This window comes from Larus michahellis, chromosome 3 (assembly GCF_964199755.1).
Source record: "Larus michahellis chromosome 3, bLarMic1.1, whole genome shotgun sequence".
NCBI classification, from domain to species: domain Eukaryota; kingdom Metazoa; phylum Chordata; class Aves; order Charadriiformes; family Laridae; genus Larus; species Larus michahellis.
Window position 1 is genome coordinate 5403711 of NC_133898.1, and position 21264 is coordinate 5424974.

Sequence of the window (21264 nt, forward strand, 5' to 3'; positions counted from 1 at the left end):
GGAATGCGCACTGTGTAGAGGTACTACCTGCAAGGCCTCCACTGCAAAACTGCAGTCGGCTGGAAACGAGGTGAAGGAACAGGAGAGGAAAAAAAAATAAAACCATGTCCCAAACGACACGGTCTGTTAAGCACGAGCCCAGGGATGGGAAAGAAAAGCAGCAGAGACACCTCAAAGGGAACAAGGAGTCCCTTCAAGGGTGCTCTGAGAAGAACAAAGCCTAGAGGAGTGGTATTTAGCAAATTTAGGTAGACTTATCAATATTATGAACCCAATTTATAGGCTTACGTCAGCTCATTTGCTCCTTCCACAGTTGATCCAATTCAGAGTTACGCATCCACCGATCTCCAGGAGAAAGAGGTGATGAAGAAGCTCCTTGAGATCTTCTCCGGTGCTAGTGTCTCCTGAGTTAAAATGCCACAGGAGCTGGCACATGAAAATATTCTGATTCTTCTGATCCCACCACAAGCAAACATGCTGGAGCCCCCCCATAGGGAGCCAGGGGGCTGCCTTTCCCACTCTCTGGGTGACATCTGGGGCTTTTCTTGTTTTCCTTACCAATCCTTATTTGTCCTGATACCCCTTTGAATCACCCTGCAGCTCAGGGCAGCCATCAACTGCTGTGGCCAGTGCTAGGTGTGTTAGGGCCACATTTGACTCGCTGTTACGTCAGTGGGTGATTTATCACCAAACCTACTCTATAGCTGGGATAAACCCAGATGGCAGAAGGATAGAGATATGCCTTACCTTGCTTTTTCCTTTTTTTTTTGGACAGCTAGTGAATAACTATTTTGGGATTCGTGCGTAATTGGGGGCAAAAAAAAAAAAAAAGAATCAATTACTTCGCTTTAAATGATCAATTATCAGCAGCATTTTAAAATACAGTTTGTAGCACATCACACCCTGGACACAGGTTGCGTGCTCTTCCATCGAGTGTATTGTCTATCGGTTTCAGTTACAACATGGTTAGGAAATGCATGTGAAACCCTTTTGTTCCTCTTCTAAAAAATTTCAGTGCAGCATTTGCTGGCAGAACAATTGACATATGGTGAGACATTCTTATCCGAATAACTGTTAATTGCTTTGTAAAAAAAAAAATTAAAAAAAAAAGAAACCATGCATATGCAGTAGAGAATATAATGAGGGCTCACACAAGATACGGTGTGAAGTTGTTAAAGCCGGGAGCCGTATTTAAAGATGCCTTGAATGCAGAGCGCCCGTCATCCTCTGTCACTCGCAGGCTTGAGGAAATATTTGTTGCCTACCTGTACCCAAAGGTCATACTTACGGCACTGATTTTGAGGTGCGCGGAGCTAACTGGAAAAGCGCAGGACTGATTCGGGGTGCTAGAGCTGTTATTTTGGTGTATAGGACCCAAAGAGAGACATGGCACAGCTTTCCCAGGCCAGAGAGAAAGGGGAAGGGCAGAGCCACGGATGATGCTGAGGCATCGGGATGATGGACTTAACTCACGAACTCTGCTTCCAGCATGCTCTCAAGGGAATCTGGCCAGTGCCTCTTCCAGCAGCCAGGGTTCGGCCACGGTGACCTGCCGGCGGGTGCTTGCAGGGGGTACCGAACGACAAACCTGGAGACAGGCAACATGCGGGGCTGTCGCTATCAATATTTGTGAGATTTTGGAGTATCTAGTCTTCCAAATGCCTAGCACAAGGAGGGCGGTGGTTTATCAGCGTGCGCGGATTATAATCCTTTGTGGCAGTCCATGCTCTCGAAGCAAATCTCCCTTTATAACCCGGGGAACAGTTTTGAAAAAAAAAGGTGGAGGAGGAGTATAAACTGGCTCCCACAGGTTGCCTGCAGACAACTGGGAACAGAGATAAAGATGACAGAAAAGGGGTGGGGGCCTGGGAACAGGCTACTGATGATACAATGCAGGAGCTAAAGAGACCCAATATAAGACAGGGACTCACGGTTCAGAAGAAACTGTTGTAATTGCAGGGATAATTGCAAAACATTGTTAGAACTGGGAAGTTATGTTTCTTTCCAACAGGCTTATAGAACGAAATGCAATGAAGAACAAAGAGAACTTAAAGCAAAGAGTCATTTCCCCAAAGCGCCCTCCCTCCCAACCCGCGGAGCATCTCTGCGTGCTCTTTTCTGCCAAGAATGATGCCGTAGGATGTCAGTGCCTGCCCGTCGGGTGTCCTCGGGTCTCTCCTCTCCCGCATCCTTCCTGTACCACAGTAAGAGAAAGAAAAGAAAAAAAAGAAAAAAAAAAAAAAGGCAAAATTTCAAACGTCTGCACAGAATCCAGGTCTCATCTTTTTTTTTTTTTTTTTTAGCACAGATGCCTATGGGTTCTCTTTCTGCTATGCACGCAGCACGCGTATGTGTCACACGGTTTATATATAACAGCCACTATTAACTCTATAGCAAATTGGCTGCGCTCATTAGGGTTTCTTCATTTTCCACAGCACCGTGCTACCTAGCTCGATATCAGAGGCTCCCAGCTCTGGTGGGTGCTTCGGTGCTAGACCACAGAACTTCTGTTAAAAACAACACGTTCAAAATGCTAACCATCGTAAGCAAAAGGATCTCCTCGGCTCTGCAAGACCCTTTGAAGTTTAACAGGCTGATCAGTCCTCCCTGGGTACCTGCTCCTTGCAATTAAAACAGCAGCAACAGCGTCGCGAGGACTTCGATAGAGAGCCACGAAGGATTTAATGACTTCTTCTAGTCAAGCGCATGCCGTTAAAATGCTGGGTGCGCCCCGGCTCAGGCCCCTTTGCTTCAGAAAGGTGCTGGCAGAGCCAGACCTTTCAGTGGAATTGAAGGGATTTATAAATCGATTGCTAATTGTGATATTATTCCTGTGAACTCTCCCTTAGTACAGCAAAAATGACTCCAGCCCAAAACATTCATAGATATTTTTTCCCCTAGGAAAAGGCAGCATGAAACACAGACTTCCTACAGGCCACGTGAAAGCAGGAATAACCATCAGATATATTTTTTTTAAACTGAGGAAAGGTACTAACCATTCCCTGTATTTTTCACAGCGAGGATTTCAATAGTCCCTCTTCCTTTTCTGACCGAACAGAACATACAACCTTCCCACTCCCACCAGGGAGTGGGAAGGAAGAGCCGTGGAAGCCACATTTTAGTGGCGAGGGTGCCTTCTAGTTTTGCTTCAGTACTTTTTACCAGGGACCCCATCAGGCCTATTCCTCACTCCAGCAGTACGGCAGCACATCGTCTGTACGCTGACAAGGACAAAGGGCTACGCTCAGTAATAAGGCCTTGTATTTTAAATCTCTGGTACAGCTGCCGCCATTGAAAGCCGCTATAAGTTGGTCTTGAGCTACGTGGAATCCTGTTACAAGCACAAATAACGCATCTTGTTTATGTGATGTTGGCGTCTCACGATAACCCCACGCCAAAGGAAGGAATGTGCATTAATGCTTAAACACTACTTTTGAGGGAGAAACGGCAACTGCTTCTTGTGATTGGGGGTAAGCCTCGGACTTTTGTTGTCCTGCCAAATTATTCATTTTTATCTAGGGGGGAGGCTGCTTATGCTTACGACAAGCTCTGCAGCAACAGCCACCATCGCACGCTCCTGCCACGCGCTGCCGTTTAGCGTATTAAATCCACAAAAAGCTCCAAAAGGCAACAGAGCTACAGAAGGCAGCCCGCTGACTTTGCCTTGTTTTTCAGCACTATCGCTACAAGTGACGTTAGACATCGAAGAGCCAAGGGCAATAAAGCCCTCATGACGCCAACCTGTTGTTCCCAGAATACAGAACTGAGCTCGGTTCCAACCGGTATAAATTGCCTGTCATTTTCCTAAGCAATGCCAAAAATTGTTCACTCGGTTACTCTTCTGTTCCTTATCTCGGTGCTGTCTTGCCTTCTGATGATCTAAGACCGTGCGCTGTCTAAATCCATTACAATTGCAGACTGCTACTCTAATATTTACTTGACAAATCAAGTCTACTGGATATTTCTATATTTTTTTGGTGTAACACGGGCCATATTAGACAATTTCTTTTCCTTTGTATTCTGTCTGTTTTGTTGGGGGTTTTTGTGCTGAAGTCTCATTAAGGTCATTTTTAAAGCAAGTTTTCAAATAGAAACTGAATAGGAAATGGGAGGAAAAAATAGCCATAAAGATCTTACCTGTTACTTAAGCTTCCCGCTCTGTTTCTGTAGGATCATCTATACTTTCAACTTGACTAGTCATTTCAGCTGAAAACAAAATGAGACAGTCATCAAATGCTATTCTTCATACTTGTTAAGTTTATTATAGAATCACAGAATGGTTTAGGTTGGAAGGGACCTTAAACACTGTCTAGTTCCAGACCTCCCATTGGACCAGGTCGCTCCAAGCCCCGTCCAGCCTGGCCTTGAACACCTCCAGGGATGGGGCAGCCGCAGCTTCTCTGGGCAACCTGGGCCAGGGGCCCATCACCCTCGTAGTAAATAATTTCTTCCTGATATCTAATCTAAATCTTCCAGTCTGTCAAACAATAACCACTTCTAACTCAACGGAGACATTTATTGTATTAAAAATTCTATGTCGTAAATCCGCAAAAGGGTCTCTCGGGTCAGCCATCCTAATCTGTGCTTCCATGAAAGCCCCGACGAGCAGTCCCGCCCGGATGCAGGCTTCAGCGTGGCTAGAAACTCAAGCCTCTAGATCTAGTTTTTCCCTTGGGTCCGCATCCACCCAGTTTGACTTTGGCGCCCAACTTCAGTGCCCAACTCAATGATCCTCCTCTGTCTCTGTAGGCCACAGGCAGAGATACAGGTATCTCCAAAGGGCAATTTAGGGTTTCGCTGGGCTAAGTGGTCTCGACCCTGCAATTCAAACATCTATGGGCTTCTGACAAAGTCCCTGGCAGGAGCCGGGGCTGAGCTGCGGGCTGAACGCGGATCCATCTCCAGTTACAGAGATGCTGCCGCTGCCTCCGGGTGTCCTTGAACTGCAAATTGCTGGAGCTTAGGAGAGGATTCAGGGGCAATATCACTATACTCCTACCCACAGTAGTTCGCTCGTGTACTATCCATTTACAAAACCAATCTTTTTTTTTTTTCCCATTTAAAATTCCTTAAAACATAAGAAATAATTTAAATAGAAGGCTTAAACTCATTTCAGCATCGCTTTTGTCAAAAATATCATGTAAACTATGGCATGTGTGATTGCTCCTATCTAGGCCAAATACAAAAGGGTTACATCAGCACGTGCATTTTTAAGATTAGAATTTAGTATTTGTTCTGCAATGAATTTGAATGAAGCCATTTATGTTAAGACTTTTTTTTTATTTATTTAACTTTCCTTTATGTTGCGGTATCAACTGCAGATGATGAGTCATTTGACATGGGTGATGGGGAAAAACCCTCCAACCTGAATGGGACATTTGGAAACTAAAGGAAGATGGGAGGGGGGAGGGGAAAAAAGACAAAAATCAATGCTATGCTACTTCCAGCCAAGCAGTATGATCTCTTTCTGAGTCAATATCATGTCGATACACCTGTTAGGGTCTTGATGAATTATTTGTAAATTATTCATCATCCATATGCAGAAGAGATACCGTAATGGCTTCCTGGATGTATGCAATGAATAATAAGAAAAGTATCCGCTCCTGATTAAGAAGCTCTGATGCACATCGCATTTAGCGATGTTGTGTTCTTTACCCACATTTGCATAGCAAAGACAGGATGCTTAATAAAAAATCATTAAGGGAAGGCTGCTGCGCACTGATGACAGCAGCCTTTCTCAGCCTCATTATGCCGGCCGGTTTCACTGGCTGGGTTTTCTGAAAATACCATAAGGCTTCACTCAAGTTCTACAGAGATCTCCTGCAAAAAATAAAGCTTGATTCGAAACCTGAGGTTAGGCTCCATCAGCATCTCAGATGACTACATCTCCTTTGCCTTCCTTTTTTTTTTTTTTTTTTTTCTTTATGAGCAGTAGACCACCATCTGTCATGCTGACAGTACGTCACATAGAGGGGGACAAATTGCAAACCACCTGGGAATGCTTTAAGGGCAACATGAAAGCACAGGGGGAGCCCCCGCCAGCGGGGAAGCGAGAGGAATCACCGAGTCCCACTGTTTTGCAGTGGAAACGGCAGCCAGGCATCCTGCATCAGCGGCACAAAAAGCATCCGCCATGCACACCGCAGCGGGGAGGGGGCTCACAAGCGCTAAGGCACCGGCAGGTTTCATCATTAGCGTTTTCCTATGTGTTTGTGATTAAGCTTGGCTCTTTGTATCAACGCTGGCAGGGACAGGGAGATCTACCTGAAGGATAAGCTTCTGCAGAGCCCTTGGTGAACCTCAACAACAGATGTCCCTACAAGGCCGCCTACAATATCCTCTATATTTAGCTGGAAAATAACGTGGCAGTGAAGTACCTACCGCAAGAGCAGATGGAAGAGCTGCCACCGGGTATGGTGGGGATGTGACTCACAGCCCTCGCTGCCTCCCAGCGCGAGTCAGCGTCAGATCGACGCCGTTAGCCCTGGGCATGCTAAACAGTTGCTAAACATCGTTAAACGATGTTTTTAGAGGTGTTTAACTGCTAACTTAGGTTACTGGTCTCTTTGCACCTACAATAGCCAGCAGGTCAGCTCAGCACCTGAAGTTCAAGGAGGGTGAGCACCTCCTAAATTCAGTTTTCTGCTCCTCCTTCTGCAGTTTCATGCGGCACTTTTTACACCAGAAATGGACATTTCCGTGCAACGGAAATGGACATTTCCCCACATTCTCCCTGTGTGTTTTCCCTTAAGTTTTGGCCTGTTGGGGAGGACCCATCTGCACCCCCTCTCTCAACCTGTGAGCTGCTCAGCAGCTCTCAAGTCATAACCAGGGAAGGATTTCCCCCCAAAAGCAAGCAAGTTCCCTGCAAGAGGAGGAGAAATAACCCAGCACGCAGTTCACATCCGTCAAAGCACTGCAGTTGCTGCTGACCCGGTGGATGTGCGTCAGCAGCAAGGCATCCTGCCTCTCCCCTGCAAGAAAGCTACCTGCTTAAAAGGTCAGCTAGCCAGGAGTCACCATGTAGCATCTAAGTAGAGAAGACAGGCAAACGGGACACTGGAAAACCAAGTTTAGAGTCACCTGTGAGAGGGCGAGTGCATTTCCCCACCCCCAGGATATTATGCTGTAGACCTGGACGGCAGAGAAAACGGTCTTGATTTAAATAGGAGCTCAGTCAGACTCTTGCAAACACAGCTTATTTCTTCAGCCGCTTCCTAAACAATGTTTCCTCCCTGCATCTACATAACTTGGGTATAGCACGTTCAGCTATAACTCCAGACTGCCTAGAAAAAAAACCCATATATTTTAAATTCTACCTGCGGTGTGGTGATGAAACATTTTACTGTTTACTTGATAGTTACTTATTTCTTGGATATTACATCAACACCATAAAAAGCATGAGAGTGTTAGTCGTTGAGATCTTGCTTTTATGTTGCTTTGGTGAATCACGTGAAGGTCAGGTTATGAAGTTCAACAAGGACAAGTGTAAGGTCTTGTACCTGGGAAAACACAATTCAGGAGTGCAGCACAGGCTGGATCTACCCAGCTGGGAGCAGCTCTGTGGAAAGGGACCTGGGGGTCCTCATGGACAAGCTCAACATGAGCGAACGGTGTGCTGCTGTGGCAAAGAAAGTCAACACGATGCTGGGTTGCATCAATGAGGGCATCACCAGCGGAGATAAAGCAGGCATTATTCCACTCTACTCAGCGCTTGTCAGGCCACGCCTGGAATACCACGTTCAGTTTTAGTCCCCGCTATGCAAAAGAGATACGGACAGGATGAAAAGAGTCCAGGGAAGGGCCACCAAGATGATCAAAGGACTGGAAAGCCTGCCATATGGGAAAGGCCGAGAGACCTGTGTTTGTTCAGCCTTGAGAAAAGAAGGTTTAGGGGAGACCTCATCACCATATTCCAGCATTTAAAGGGTGTCTACAAAGAACGTGGAGACTCCCTTTTACAAGGAGTCGCGCGGACAAGACAAGGGGTAATGGGTACAAGTCACACCTGGGGAGATTCCGACTGGACGCAAGAAGAAAATTTTTCACAATGAGAACAATCAGCCATCGGAATAATCTCCCCAGGGAAGTGGTGGATTCCCCATCGTTGGAGACTTCTAAGGTTCAGCTGGACAGGTTGTTGGGTCATCTTGTCACCATGGTCACCATGCTTTTGCCAAGAGAGGTTGGACCAGATGATTCTCGAGGTCCCTTCCAACCTGGTATTCTATGATTCAGGTTGCTGATCATTCATCAGCCTGCACAAGCATATAAAAAAAATAAAATATGAAATTTCAGGTTTGACACTGCCTTCACCTTTTTCTTTTCTCCTATTGTGTCAGCAAGTAAAGATGCAGCTTCCCATGGGCTTGAAATAAAAAAGGCGAATGCATAACCCCATTATGAAAGGAGTGAAGAGTTTCGCCCACCTAATACCAGCTGGAAACTCACATCTACCTTAGTAATCTTTAAAGCTTTGGTGGCGTTAAAAAAAGAAAAAGAAAAAAATAAGAATAAAAAAAAGTTGCCAGCAGGGAAACATCGTCTAGGACACCAATCAGCAAAGGTGGGTTTTGTCATCATTAAAAACTACTCATCAGCAAATTTGTCCTGGGTACGAAAAATTTAATATCCGGGGGTGTTCACCCTGGTGGCTGATGGAGATTGTCAGCAACAACCTGCATCTCTGTATACACATGCCTATTTCCAGGCTTATGCGCTCACCGTCTGACAGCTTTCCTGACGGAGAATCACGCCCAGCTTTCAAATAATAGTAATTTCTGAAATATATCGCTATTACGGCCCTGCCCACTAGATGAACCAATATCGAGATCCACCTAAGCTGTCTAAACTCTCTGCATTTCTAAAGCACGCTTCACTGTGATATGGTACATGAAATTAAAACACAATAGCTGGGCTGCCAAGGGGTACCTGGTGATATATGCTTGTGCTTTCAGCTGTGAAGTGATGAGCTCTCCTGGGGCAGAAGAAAGGGGACTAGAGAAAAAATAGGCAATTTACATAAAAATTACTGACAAAGGGAACCTTTTTTGGGTTTGTTTGTTTTTTGTTTTTTTTTTTTTAATCTCGACTAGTACCCAGTACATATAAAAATTTTAGGGCTTTTTTTCAGCAAAACTTAACCCTTCAGATAAAACAGAGCATAAGGAGTTTGATTCTTCTGCCGTTCCGATTTTTTTTTAAACACTTAATATATATGTCCCCAAGAAAAACCGCCACTATGATCCCAGTAGCAACTTAAGCTGCAGAGAAATGAAGACTTCCCTGAACAGCAGAGTACTTTTCTGCAGCCTTAGCAAACACCCTTTTCCTGTCCTTGTGGGATGGTTCACAGAAAAGGAAATTACAAGCTGAGTTATACGTAGACGACCTCACAAGATAAGCAAGATCTGAAACAAAGAAACCTATCATGATTGTAATTTCAGAAGCTGTCAGCCGATCCAGCTGTGCTGCACCATGGCACACATTCAACAGCCACACCATCGCTTTTCTTTCTAGCGGGAAATCTCTTAAGATATTCTTTTAGCAAATTTGGATTTGTTTTCACTAAGCAGCCCAGAGCATTCCAGGCATCCAAAATCCAAATATTGTAACGTGACCACAAGTTTTTGATTGGTTTGTTTGGAAGAGGAGAGAGAAAGCGTGTTTGGCTTTATTCTGCACACTTACTAGTAAGAGCATAATCTCTAGTATTTTTTTAAAAAGAAAAACCATTATGCACACTTTCTTTTCCTGTGTTTGCAAAAACTTCCCTACAGGCCAGTAGCTAAGTCGGCCACCAGTTCAAACGCTGCACCATGGTCTGACATCAGCGAAAGGAAATCAGCATCAGATTCTTTGTGTGTAACTAACATCAAAAAGAATAACATTGCTTTGTCTTTGAGATGTAAAAAAAGCACGCCTGAATTTACACTACGTCAACGCTGAAGAGGCTAAAGGAGAAATCCAAAAAATTGGTCTTTGCTACAGAGAGGTGCCCACTTATGATAATAAAACAGGGACTGGAACTCCAGTTCCAAAAGCACCGCCCTTTTGAGCAGTAAAGAGGGCCTTTTGGGTAAAACCCAAGAAAGCCCCTTATGTAGCTTTGTTAAGCTGTAAGAGCCTATCTAGAGGTGCAATAAAGGGTTTGCCTCACCAAAACCTAAGCACAGGGACAGCTAGGTCATCTGCTCACTGAGGTCAAGAACAAAAAAAATTTCATTTCCAAGTCAGGAGATTCGGGTTGATAATGTCCACAAACCTGGCCGCAACTGCTGTTGGGTCACCAAATCGCGACAGTTTTATCAACGGTAAATGTTCTAGGGAGAGAACTTCCATCTGCTACCAGACTGAGCTACACAGGGACTCCGAAAGAGGAGGAGGAAGAGAAATCAGCTCTGAGCTAGAAGGCGGCCAACATACGAGTTCAGAGTCCTTATACAGCCAACACTTGCCCTGTGATGGGAGTCAGGCGCTAGCATAGAAATTTTCAGCATATTATCTTCTGACTCCCATGTGAGACTACACATCTTGGCCAATTCGACATCCAGACCAAAATTACAGTGGGGCCTAAAATATCGTTTCGTTAAAAGGTAAGCGGAGCGAACATACCGATTGATCACATAAACCCAGTCAACTAGAAAAGCAGGGCTATGGCACTGAAAGGTACTTCCACCAGCCCTCCAAAACAGAAAACTCTCAAGAAGACTTGGTTGAAGAGATTCTAAATATAACTCCTATTCTGGGGGGGAAGCATACAAACAAACCCCAGAAAGCCATGTGACACAGCCACCTCAGGACAACTAAAATATCAGAACAACATACCATCCTTATTTGAAATGTCTGCTGCTTCACACGCAAGGTCAACTTTCATGGGCTCCACAGAAGTTTCCTCTTTCCCTATAAGACAAGCCAAAGAAAGAGAAAAAATCAATACTTACATTACCCAATTAACGTATAATTCTCAGACTCTGTACGCCTGGTTTTTCTTTTCTTTTTCTTCTGGCATGCTCTTACCTTTAAAAGCTCTGCTGCTGTATAGTGGCAGCCATGAGAGAAAAGGGTAGAGGATACAGGGGGAGGAACAGGGTTTGAAAATAATTGCTTGGATATTTGTAGCGACCTGCACTCTTTTCTAACTGGGATTGTTAAAACCACATCATCGTGTGTGCCTCTGCCTCCCTGCCATTCTTTTCGCATTGTTTTTGAAGAATCCCTTCTGCTCATAAAATGCAATATATGATGGGGACCTAATCGCACTTATAAAGTTTCTCTAGCTAGCAGAATAAAAATAGCTACAGTGAGAGTTCAAATATACCGGGTAGTCAGACACAAACTAGAATCTGAATTTAGGAAAATGCATTTTATCGCTGTAACTCAACATTTTTATCTCTTCTGCCTTGGGCTTATCTGGAAGCTTAGATTCAATCTCCTACCGATATTTGAAATGGAAAAAAAACCAAAACGGTTCTGCTGTTTCGTACACAGTTCTCCTAATATTCTGTCATTCAGAGTGCCAAGAAGCCAATTTTTAGTTAATTTTCATCACGCTGCTTCTCTACTTTTGCGGCCACTACAAAGCCTGTTGCACGTATCCTGTGGTTGAACTACAGGATGTCAAGCTATTGGTTGCTAAGCGATCCAGACATTTGGGTGGTTATTATGAGACAGCAAAGTGTAGCGAGGACTGAGACATCTCAAGAATGGTCTACTCTTAAAGCTGAAATCATTTACCTCTTCAGCAACAGAGATTAAACGTTCACGGTCCCACAAATGCCGCCGCCTCCTTTCTGTGGAAGTCTGGAGTGAGTTTTTTAAATGCACTTCGGCGCATTACAGTTGTTTTGTCCATAACCATGTATCTACTGCGGAAGTTTTCAGCCAGTTTTCCTTCTAATCATATCTGCAAGCCAATGCATTGTCACGGAGATTTCAGTCTCCTCTGTGCTCGCTATGTTGGCAGTGCTATTCTCACAGGCGACTTCCAGCGCACTATCTATGGTGCTCCCGAGCGCTGAAATGCTAAACCAAGGACCCAGCAAATACAGAAACCAACAAAAAACAGCAACCAGAAAGCTCAATTAGCCATTTTAGTGACTGGGGGGGGGAAAGCGCAATGGATGACTTCATAGTGATGGCGATGTCACCCGTCATTTTGATAGCTCTTACTTCTACTGCAGAAATCCTTCAGTGCATTGTTGTATCACCAGCTCCACCTCTTCCATGCTGGCGTAAATCATCTCCCCGTACAAACAATCAAAATGCCTGTAAACATCTGTGATGGTGAACTCCCTGTGCCAGCGAGTGCCCAAGACGGTCCCTTTGTGGGCACGTCAAATCCCTGACGCTTCTCCGGGGAATTCAGGAGAGTGAATGTGGTTTTCTCCTCAGGTTTCTTATGCACCGACAGGCCCAAACTTTCACAGAACTCATCTGTGGCACTTTTTCGCGCACACAAAGGATAAACACATGTCACTCCATTGTGGAAGCGCATGCATACGCCAGGAGCGTGTCAAGTAGGAGGCTGAGAAGGTATGTTCAAAATCCCTGCCTGGCTTCCTCTGGCAAAACCAGTATGAAATTTGGGTGACTATGAAAGCGCTAATTAATCAAGGAAGATCCACTGAAATTTGGGTTGCACTACATTTCCATTAGCTGGAGGAAGGAGCTCTAGGAAAAGCAAAATTCTGGAACACCAACCGTCCCGCCACGAGTGCCGCCAGCAGCAGACACAGCCTTTCCCGCCAAGACACTTGGATATCTGGTGTAGGGATTCAGCTGGTGCCTCTGAGTCCGACTTTGCCTCCTCTAAAACACTGCCTATTAACCAAATCAAGCAGATAGGATATGACAGGTTACGTCTTGGCTCCCAGCTTCTCTAACCTACTCGCTCGGCTGTTGTCAGCTCCTAAAGGCACCCATGTGAAGTTTCCAGGCCCTATCCCAAGATCTCCCATTAACTAGCCGGCATGCCTGGCTTCACCACGCTGCCAAAAGGCTTCTCGCTTTCCGTTTCAGAAATCCCTCGTGCAGCTGACAGGTGCAAAGGAGTATTGGCACAGCGCTAGGTGAAGACGGAGCCTAATTAAAGACAGGACATTTTGGGCATACGCATGCATACGAGCATGTGCACATGTGTGCACATGTGCTAATTAGGGCTGCCATTGCAGGGACAAAAGCAGAAGGCATCGAGAGCCCTCGGTACGAAAAGCCACAGGTTCACCCCTCGCCATGGGCCGCCCTAGAGCAGCAAATTTGCAAAATTACTTTGCGAGAAGTTTAGGGCCATGAGCTCAGAAGAGCCCTGATAGGCATTCTGCATTTTCGCCTTCTTTCCAAGTCGGAATGGCTGATTCCCCATCATTCTAGAAGGCGATTGTGCCCGCATTAAGGTTTTTTTATAGTGTATGTTAGTTGCTGGATATCGTCAGCAAGAAAATGATAGTGGGGAAAAAGCGTTCAGGAACAAACAAGGCAGAAAATATTTTAAATCTTAACAAAGCCGAGCACCACCACAAACCCTGGGAGGAGGCTTGCGCATTGTATCGTCCAATTTTTGGGAAGACTTTCAAACGCAGTTCATATAAATCTTCATTTCTTCCCTTGCTATTACTGTGGGTGGGGGACAGGAGCATTCACTATACTGCTATGCCCGTGGAAAGGGTATTCTCCAAAAAGCTTCTTCCCCCCCGCGCAGTAAATCCAAGTGCCACAAAGAAATGAGCCCATTTCACATAAACAGCAGAACCCGATCAATACCAGAACCACCTCAACAATCAATTTATTCCAGAGGCCTCCCCTCACCCCCTTGTTTTGATTGCTTCACGTTACAGCACAAACAAGCGAGGTATTTCGGGTCTCCGAGCAGGAGCAGAGAGTTACCGAAGGGAGGGAGCCTGAGCGATACCACTTTCAATTTCAATTACCATTTCCAACTGCACTCCTGACAGAGCTCGTTACCCCAACTCTTTGCAGGCTGGTTACACAACCAGCCTCGCGCTAAGTGACAACAGGCTTCTGGTGCAAGCAAGGATGGCTCCCAGCCTTTTGAAACGCAGAAGACAAATATATACCGGGAAGACAGAAAACTCTGCACACTCTTATTTCATCTGTTTTTTCTCCTTTATAGTCACACTCTGTCAATAGTTCCACGTGATTACAGCTAATACACTGTTCTTTCTCTAGAGAAACGCAGTTCCAGATTCACGTACGATTCATAAGATTAACATGAAGATGTGGTGGTTGTTGGTACATTAGCATTAATTTTAAAAGTGCCCGAGTACAGAAGTCAGACATCTGTTCTTCACACCCCTGATAAATCCTAATAAGTAAAAAGTGTAACCTTCCTCCTCCTCCTCCCTTTGCACGAGGTTTACATCTATTTCAAATGATAAAAGCAGGCAACTATGCTTAGAAGCTGTGACACAGAGCAATCCATAAAACTCATTTTTACCTGATCATCAGCAAGGCTTTGCTGTGTATTGAAGAGCGCCTTTGTGAGCAGGACAAGCTTTGTACACAGGCTCCTCTCCAAGGTAATTCAAAGCAAAATCCCAACATAGCCTCCCTAGAATCGATGAATTGTTCCTGGAAGGTGCCTGAGCTGGGTTTCTGCTCCGAGATGCCCACCGTAAGGGAGTTCATTTCTCTTTACCAATTCTTGAGGGAGCCTGGGAGACCGGGCTCCCTCAGCAGAGCCCAGCCTTCCAGAGCAGCCTTGCACCAGGTGTGGGTAAGGGACCGTCAACTGGGCTCTGAATCAGGAATCGGGATTTCAGCTGTTAGATCCTAGCTTGTTACAAGGTCATAGACTAGCTTTAAGACAGACAGAAAAACAGATTTCACGCACACATAAGTTCTGTCAGTGCAATCAGGCAACACCAAGATAACTTAAAAAGTTCACAATTTTAGAAGCCTTGCAACAGGAAATCCTGGCCCTCGGATCATTCTGAATATTTGAGAAATAATACAACAGTCTAGACAACTACTTCTATTTTCACAGAGAAAACGGCAAGGTCATTACTCCTGTAACACGTCTGCCCAGCGATTCTGGGTGATGCCACAGGAATTCCAACCAAACGCTATTCTGGCCACAGACAATTCGCAATCAGGGGAAATTCATTCATCGTAAATTATTTGTAGAGCAATTGTTTCTATTCATGTTATATACTTTGGAAAAAATCACCTCTGTCATACAATACGAAAACCACATTGCAGCTATTCTGAATGATCCATATTTTCCTGATTCATACCCAGTCCCAGTGAATAAAATTTATTAGGTTGAGTTTAGCTGTAAATATGCTTCCCCTAATTGGAAGACTCCGAGAGATGAAAGCTTGTTGAAATCCAAATTTCTCTGGTTAAAATTTGAAGGCGCCATTTTTCATCTGCAGCAACAAAAAAGACAGACGAAGCTCTTCTGACCCAGAGCCGCATTGTCTTATGTGTCAAAACCAGTTCCATTTTTCTTGCTCTGCAAATAGCCAGAGCTGTTTTTTCCTACTTCCCAGTCATTTCACTGGAGCTCTTTGCTAATGTGACTGTCAAGCCTTCACGTACTTTGTTTACCGCTGTATTTTAGTAGCATTATAAATGCTGCTTTGCTTAGGAACAGAAGCTGTCCGTGATACAAGGGCTCAGTTTGACTCCTGTTTGACACCTCCATCTGGGATGACTGACCCCTTTAACCACACCAGATTCTAACACGTAGAAGATTTCTGCTGTCTTTTTGTATGGCTCTACATGCAAAACACCCAGCCTGCTGCTCTCGGGGCTCTAAAACAAACACAGCAATCACGAATCACGATCCGTCTTTACTTTGGTATGTTGCAATCGGTGGGCGCTTTTTCCCCTCGCCATCCTTGCGCAACACGTAGGTCAAGCACGGCAGTGCTGAGTGTGCTGGAATGGCACCGCTGCAAAGGTGCCTCTTGCTCTTCAGCGCGGCTTCGTTAACAACAAAGGTCTCCATCTGTTAAATCAGGAATATTCTGCCTCAACCAAACCCCCCCAGCAATTCGTCACCAGAGAGATGAAAAGAAAACCCAAGGATGTAGATTTCAGAGGAGAGCGTGCTGGCCGGGACGCTGGCTTAGCTGAGCTTCTGAACGCGCCGAGCATCGTTTCTTAATGCCACACGTGGGCTGTCAGGCTTCACATCGCAGCCCTTTCATCGTTAAACGCAGTGTTTACCCTCCCTTTTGGCATTTTGGCTTTGTCTCCCAGAGTAACCCAGTGCAATGAAGCTCCCTGGCCCTCCAGTGTAGGGCCCATCATCTCAGCGCTCTGTGTTTGTGCACGCAACTGTACCTAAAGGCATCGCACTGCTTCCAGCCACTGTTATTTCCAGCTCAAGCTGAACCGCAATTTTTTTTTTAACGCGATTTAAAAGTGTCTAAGATCCGCTTATCCCTATCCCCTTCCAGCCCTTTATTAAACACACTGTTAGTAAATCTCATTATGCCTCCTTTTCCCTAAAGGTGGGAACGGGAGCGCAGTGAGGATTGTCTCTCAGCAATATTGTCCATAAGACCCATACAAATTGGGCGCCTCTAAAATCGCTAATGCCCATCAGGAGCTCTTTGTATCTTTTGTCTCTCTGTAACAACAGGATAAACCTGCAACGCAGCAGGCTCTTGATAAATACGAGGGCATATCGTTTTAAGGAAAGCTGGGTTTGAATTTTTTCATTCTGAAAAAGCCTTGGCTGCATAAGAGGCCACGGTGCTGCTTTCCAGACACTCTTTCTGTGAAACCTCTCATCAGAGAAAGAGCCTGCAGCACGGAACAGCTGAAGTGGAGCACCCAGAAGCTTTCATCACGTTCCTCAATCGCGGGCTGTTAACACAACTAAAATGTTGCTGGGTTGTATTCAGGCTAGTAGACCACCTGTCCTGAATGGCTTCCAAAACCCTTGTGCTCCATTTCCCTGCTTACAAATAAGGCAGATAGCATACTCAGTGGTATTATGAGAAGTGAAAGGTTTCTGAATGAATAGAAATGGCCTGACTATTTACCTTTCTTTCCCGTTCTGTCATTTTCCCCTGCCACCTTCAACCACTTATGAAACTCTGAAGTGAATTGGTTCAGTTCCCGATCACTGGCTTCCTAACCCTAAAAAGCCGTGTAGGGGTGAGGTGTTACAGCACGGGAGGACCCACAGGAAACGCCCAGGTCTCCAAAGGCTCAGCTTTCACCAGGGGGAACGATGTTGGATGTTCAAAAATGTTTTTCTGATTTCACGGCCATGGGAGCAAGCCTGCTGAACGACCGCCGGCTGCCAGAATGATACCGGCACCTCCCCTCCCACCACAGCATTGCTTTCTCCGCACACACACCATGCTCATTATCGCGTACCGAGTCTGTCTCCAGCTGTCCTCATACGGCAAGTTTAATTCCTCTCTGCACCACTAATCTGGGGTGAGCATTCGGTCGTTAATTTTGAGGACCCAATCCGGAAGCCCAACGGCTTTAAGAGGCCTTGCTTTCCCCTCCATCACGAACAATTTAATAGCTCGTGCTGCCGCTGGATTTTCCATCGGCACATCCTATATGCCCCTATTCCATTTCAATCTTGCATTCGCTGTATTTTCTGAGCGTTTCAAACAATCTCGAAGCAACTGCAGCAAAGCAATAGACTGTGAAAGCAAAGAGGTCCTGGATCTCCTAAATAGGCCAGATTTGTCAGAACGCCACACTATTTATTCCAGGAAATGGAAACGAACTTTCCGTTCCCCTCCAAAGGAGCTGCTCCAAACAGAAGAGACCATGCCAGTTGTCAGCCCTGAGCAGCTGCACAAGACTAGGGGGGTGCTGGGGAGTGAAGAGAAACTGTATTTATGAAATAAATTATAAGGAAAAGGTGGGGAGGGAGAGGGTGAGAATTTGAGAGGACACAAATAGCGAATTGTCTGAGAACTGGAAGTTAGAAAAGTTCCTTTCAGACAAGCACCCTCATGGTTTATGAAGTCCCCACTCCCTGGCTACAGCGGAGAGGACGATGAGGTGAAAAAGCACGCCACGGGCACAGGACAAACTTTGCCTGAGTTTCTGATAACATACAGGCGGGGCTGCTCACCCTTATGGCTGCACCCATTTATTTCTGGGGTCACTGCTTCCGAAAGACCCTGAGTCAAAGGAGTCCTGGAAAATATCCTGTGCCATTCCTTTTCAAGGCGACTACTGCCAGGTATATGAAGAATGAGCTCCAAAGTAGCAGGGAACAGCAGCAGAAGGGTAAATAAGGAGCGTTATACGGATCTACCTGAAAGGCAGCAACAATATACAGTGTGGGAGAAAAACTCTTCCCTGTTATTTATCCAGAGACCCCAACCTGAATTTTGCAGCTTAAAATAAAACAGAACAGTCACAACAAGGAGAGGCACGTGAAGTTCAACAAACTTCTGCTAATAGATGGGACCTTACAGGTACAGTGTAATTTTCGAAGATACGACAGCCAGCACGAAGACTAAAAATTAATAAAAAGCCCCCAAACACCAAAAAACCAAACCTCAATAAAAAACGTGGATAACCAGAGGGAGAGGATACAACGCACCCGACTGAAAAGTCTTGCTGGTTTTGGGAAGAGTACTTGAATTTCTCAAGGCTCATCACCCCCTGACCGAGAATTCCGTTTTAATTTTTAGAAACCTGTTATCTTCCTAAAACCAAGCTGAACATAATAAGAAACTCATTTGCTTCAAAAGAAGAGGTAATTGGCAGTACTCAATAACAAAGACCTTATAGATGATATTTATCGTTATCTTTTTCCCTTACTGAGACACATGTTCAATAATGATCATTTTTCAAAACCAATTAAAGAAATATACCTTTTTTTTTTTTAACTGAGCTCTGCTCTGACTCCATTAAAGCCAAAATTTTACAGCTCAGCTTTAACTATATGGCGATAAACACAAATCTGCTATAAAGGACTAATTTTGGTACTGAGCTCCTCATCTGTTCCAGTTCTCCAGGCTGTTGTTTCGGACCTGGATGGTGACGCATCAAAATATAACAGATGTTTAAATAAAACACACACAGAGGCACGCTTGTGTGTATATATTTACATTCAAGGGCAATAAGCAATAAATGGCTGGGAGTTGTTTTCCCTCTGGAAAGAAGGGAATAGCTGAGCGAGAGATGGCGGTGCTGGATGTGTTACCCAAGGCGATGCTCCCCATTCTGCTTGGGAAGCGCCATGCGCCCCGTGGAGAGAAGCCATCGCTGAAATCCGGAGATTTCATGCAGCCTTCGCCGTCAGAGGATGTCATTAACGCTGATTGCTGCCCCCATTTCTCCGGTGGAAGCCTGGCACCCTCCTCTACAGCAGTGAGCGAGCCAACACCAGCCAGCCTCAAAGGAACGGGAGGGAAAGCAAACATATTGCAAACGCTGTATTATCTCCTAAGCGCGGATGCCATTTTTAATTTCTACTGATAACTGGAAGACTATAAGAGCAAAATTTTACAACGATGATATGGAGTAAGGTGCTTCCCCCAGGGAATAAGAGAACTACATCAGAGCAAGGGGTGGTCTTAACCTTCAGCTGCCCTAGGCCAGCTGCCCTACCACATCCTCCTCTGAACAGAGCACATGGAAATTAGCCATGAGAGGACCAAAATCCCCAAATCACAGCCCTGCCAGAGGGAATCGCATGCTGCCTACTCCTGAAAGAACAAGCCAGCTACCACCACAGGCATTTCAGCTCCGTGGTGCCAATCACGCTCTCCGCGCATTGCAGTGGCATGTCTAAAAAGTCAGCTTTTACCACTGACATTTTGGGGAGTGAGGGAGGTGCGGAGCCAGACGGCTATAGCATAGCTGGTGTTTAACACCCGAAATACCCACCCATCCTCCTGCCACTCACCTCCTCCCACGAAGCCAGGAGCGTTTGCAAGACACTGAAAAGCACAACGGAAAGGATGACTCCCGTGGGTTGCTTTTAGGAAAAATTCACCCACCAGCCTGGGCGTTATCATCTGCACCTCAGGAGTGTATCGCCACACGATGATTGGCTGGGCCGGTATTTCCTGGCAAGGCTAACGACTGGATTTAGATTACCAAAGCAGCAAGGTTTATTCACTGTATTTTTTTTGGATAAAATTTTAAGGCCAAATTCAAAATGCACAGTGGGGGGTACAAAAATTTTGCCCACAACAGAGCTTCCAGAAAAGCAATTTTGCAGGCCAGGAAAAAGCAAGCGTCAGTACTGGCAGTCATACACTTGCTTCTCTTCCTTGCAGAGAGCCATTATGTAGTGTTTTCTAAAATTGTAAATGTTCTTTCTGGCTCACAATGGGAAACAACACTAACATGCATCACAGGGTGTGAGATAAAATGCGCGGCGCTATTGTTGCCTTTGATTTGTCTTCCATTTATATCAGGTCTCAGTAAGAATTACACAAAGACAGAGCTAAGATTTTTCTTCTCAACTTTTTCACATTTCATCCTTTGTTTGGTTCATAAACTCTAGGGTCTAACTAGGATGCTACATCAGAGACAGGGATTTACATTTAGATAACATAATGCAAAGAATACTAACAACCATAATCCTCCCTGCTCCGAACAGCTCCCGAGTTCTTCCCAGCTGACCTCAGCTTTGTAAAACAGGGATCTGGCTTATTTGCTTTAAGCTGAACACGTCTGTCTTTCTCCTGTAACCTAACATGCAGGGGGGGTTTGGCTGGTTTTCCTTTTTTGCCTCCCCCCTTTTTTTCTTGATTTTAGCAAGTCTCACTCCCCATGCTGCCCCTGGCTTAGTCTCTAGCTGTGGAGATGGCTCCGGTTTGTAGCCTGGGGAAAGGACCCTGAGCACGGTGGGGGAGTGTGGTAATTACAAGAGGAAGGCCGCTTTGTTTCTTGCAAGTTACCTAAAAAAAATAGGTATCGGACACCACCAAGAACAGCTTTCCGATTGCAGGACGCTTAAGAGAGACAACTTTTCTTCTTCAGGACCCCACTCACTAGTCGTGGGCAAGCAAAGAGACAGCAACGTGCATCAGAGCCCCAGCAAATCACTCTGGAGAAGTCCTGGGTCAGGTTCATCAACTCTAATCACTACCAACATTGACACTCAGGTTCAGCGATTTACCAGATTCACAGCTCAGTCTAGCTGTAGGGGGACAAGCACTAGGGGCTTTTTTGTCTCCCAAACAGCTTCTAACACCACTTCCCCCTATATGAGCTCGTACCCACTGTTTGAAGTGGTCCATCCTGCTGTTACCAGTCACTCTGGGAACCTTATAAGCAGAAGAACAAGGGGTG

At 45.3% G+C, this 21264-nt stretch overlaps 1 protein-coding gene across 6 annotated transcripts in view; it reads right to left on the reverse strand.

The window, feature by feature from the left end:
- Window positions 1-556: 556 nt before the first annotated feature.
- MACROD2 (mono-ADP ribosylhydrolase 2) overlaps window positions 557-21264 on the reverse strand; it is an 890626-nt gene continuing 869918 nt past the window's right edge. For 3 of the 6 annotated variants that reach the window (XM_074578434.1, XM_074578435.1, XM_074578436.1), the window contains exons 17-19: window positions 10828-10902; window positions 4138-4206; window positions 770-2194 (exon numbers count right to left, since the gene is read on the reverse strand). In XM_074578434.1, the coding sequence (XP_074434535.1) occupies window positions 4145-4206; window positions 10828-10902 (137 nt within the window). In that variant the 3' untranslated portion in view covers window positions 770-2194; window positions 4138-4144. Of the gene's footprint in view, window positions 2195-4137; window positions 4207-10827; window positions 10903-21264 lie in introns of all 6 variants that reach the window. The other 3 variants (XM_074578437.1, XM_074578438.1, XM_074578439.1) reach the window with 2 other exon arrangements.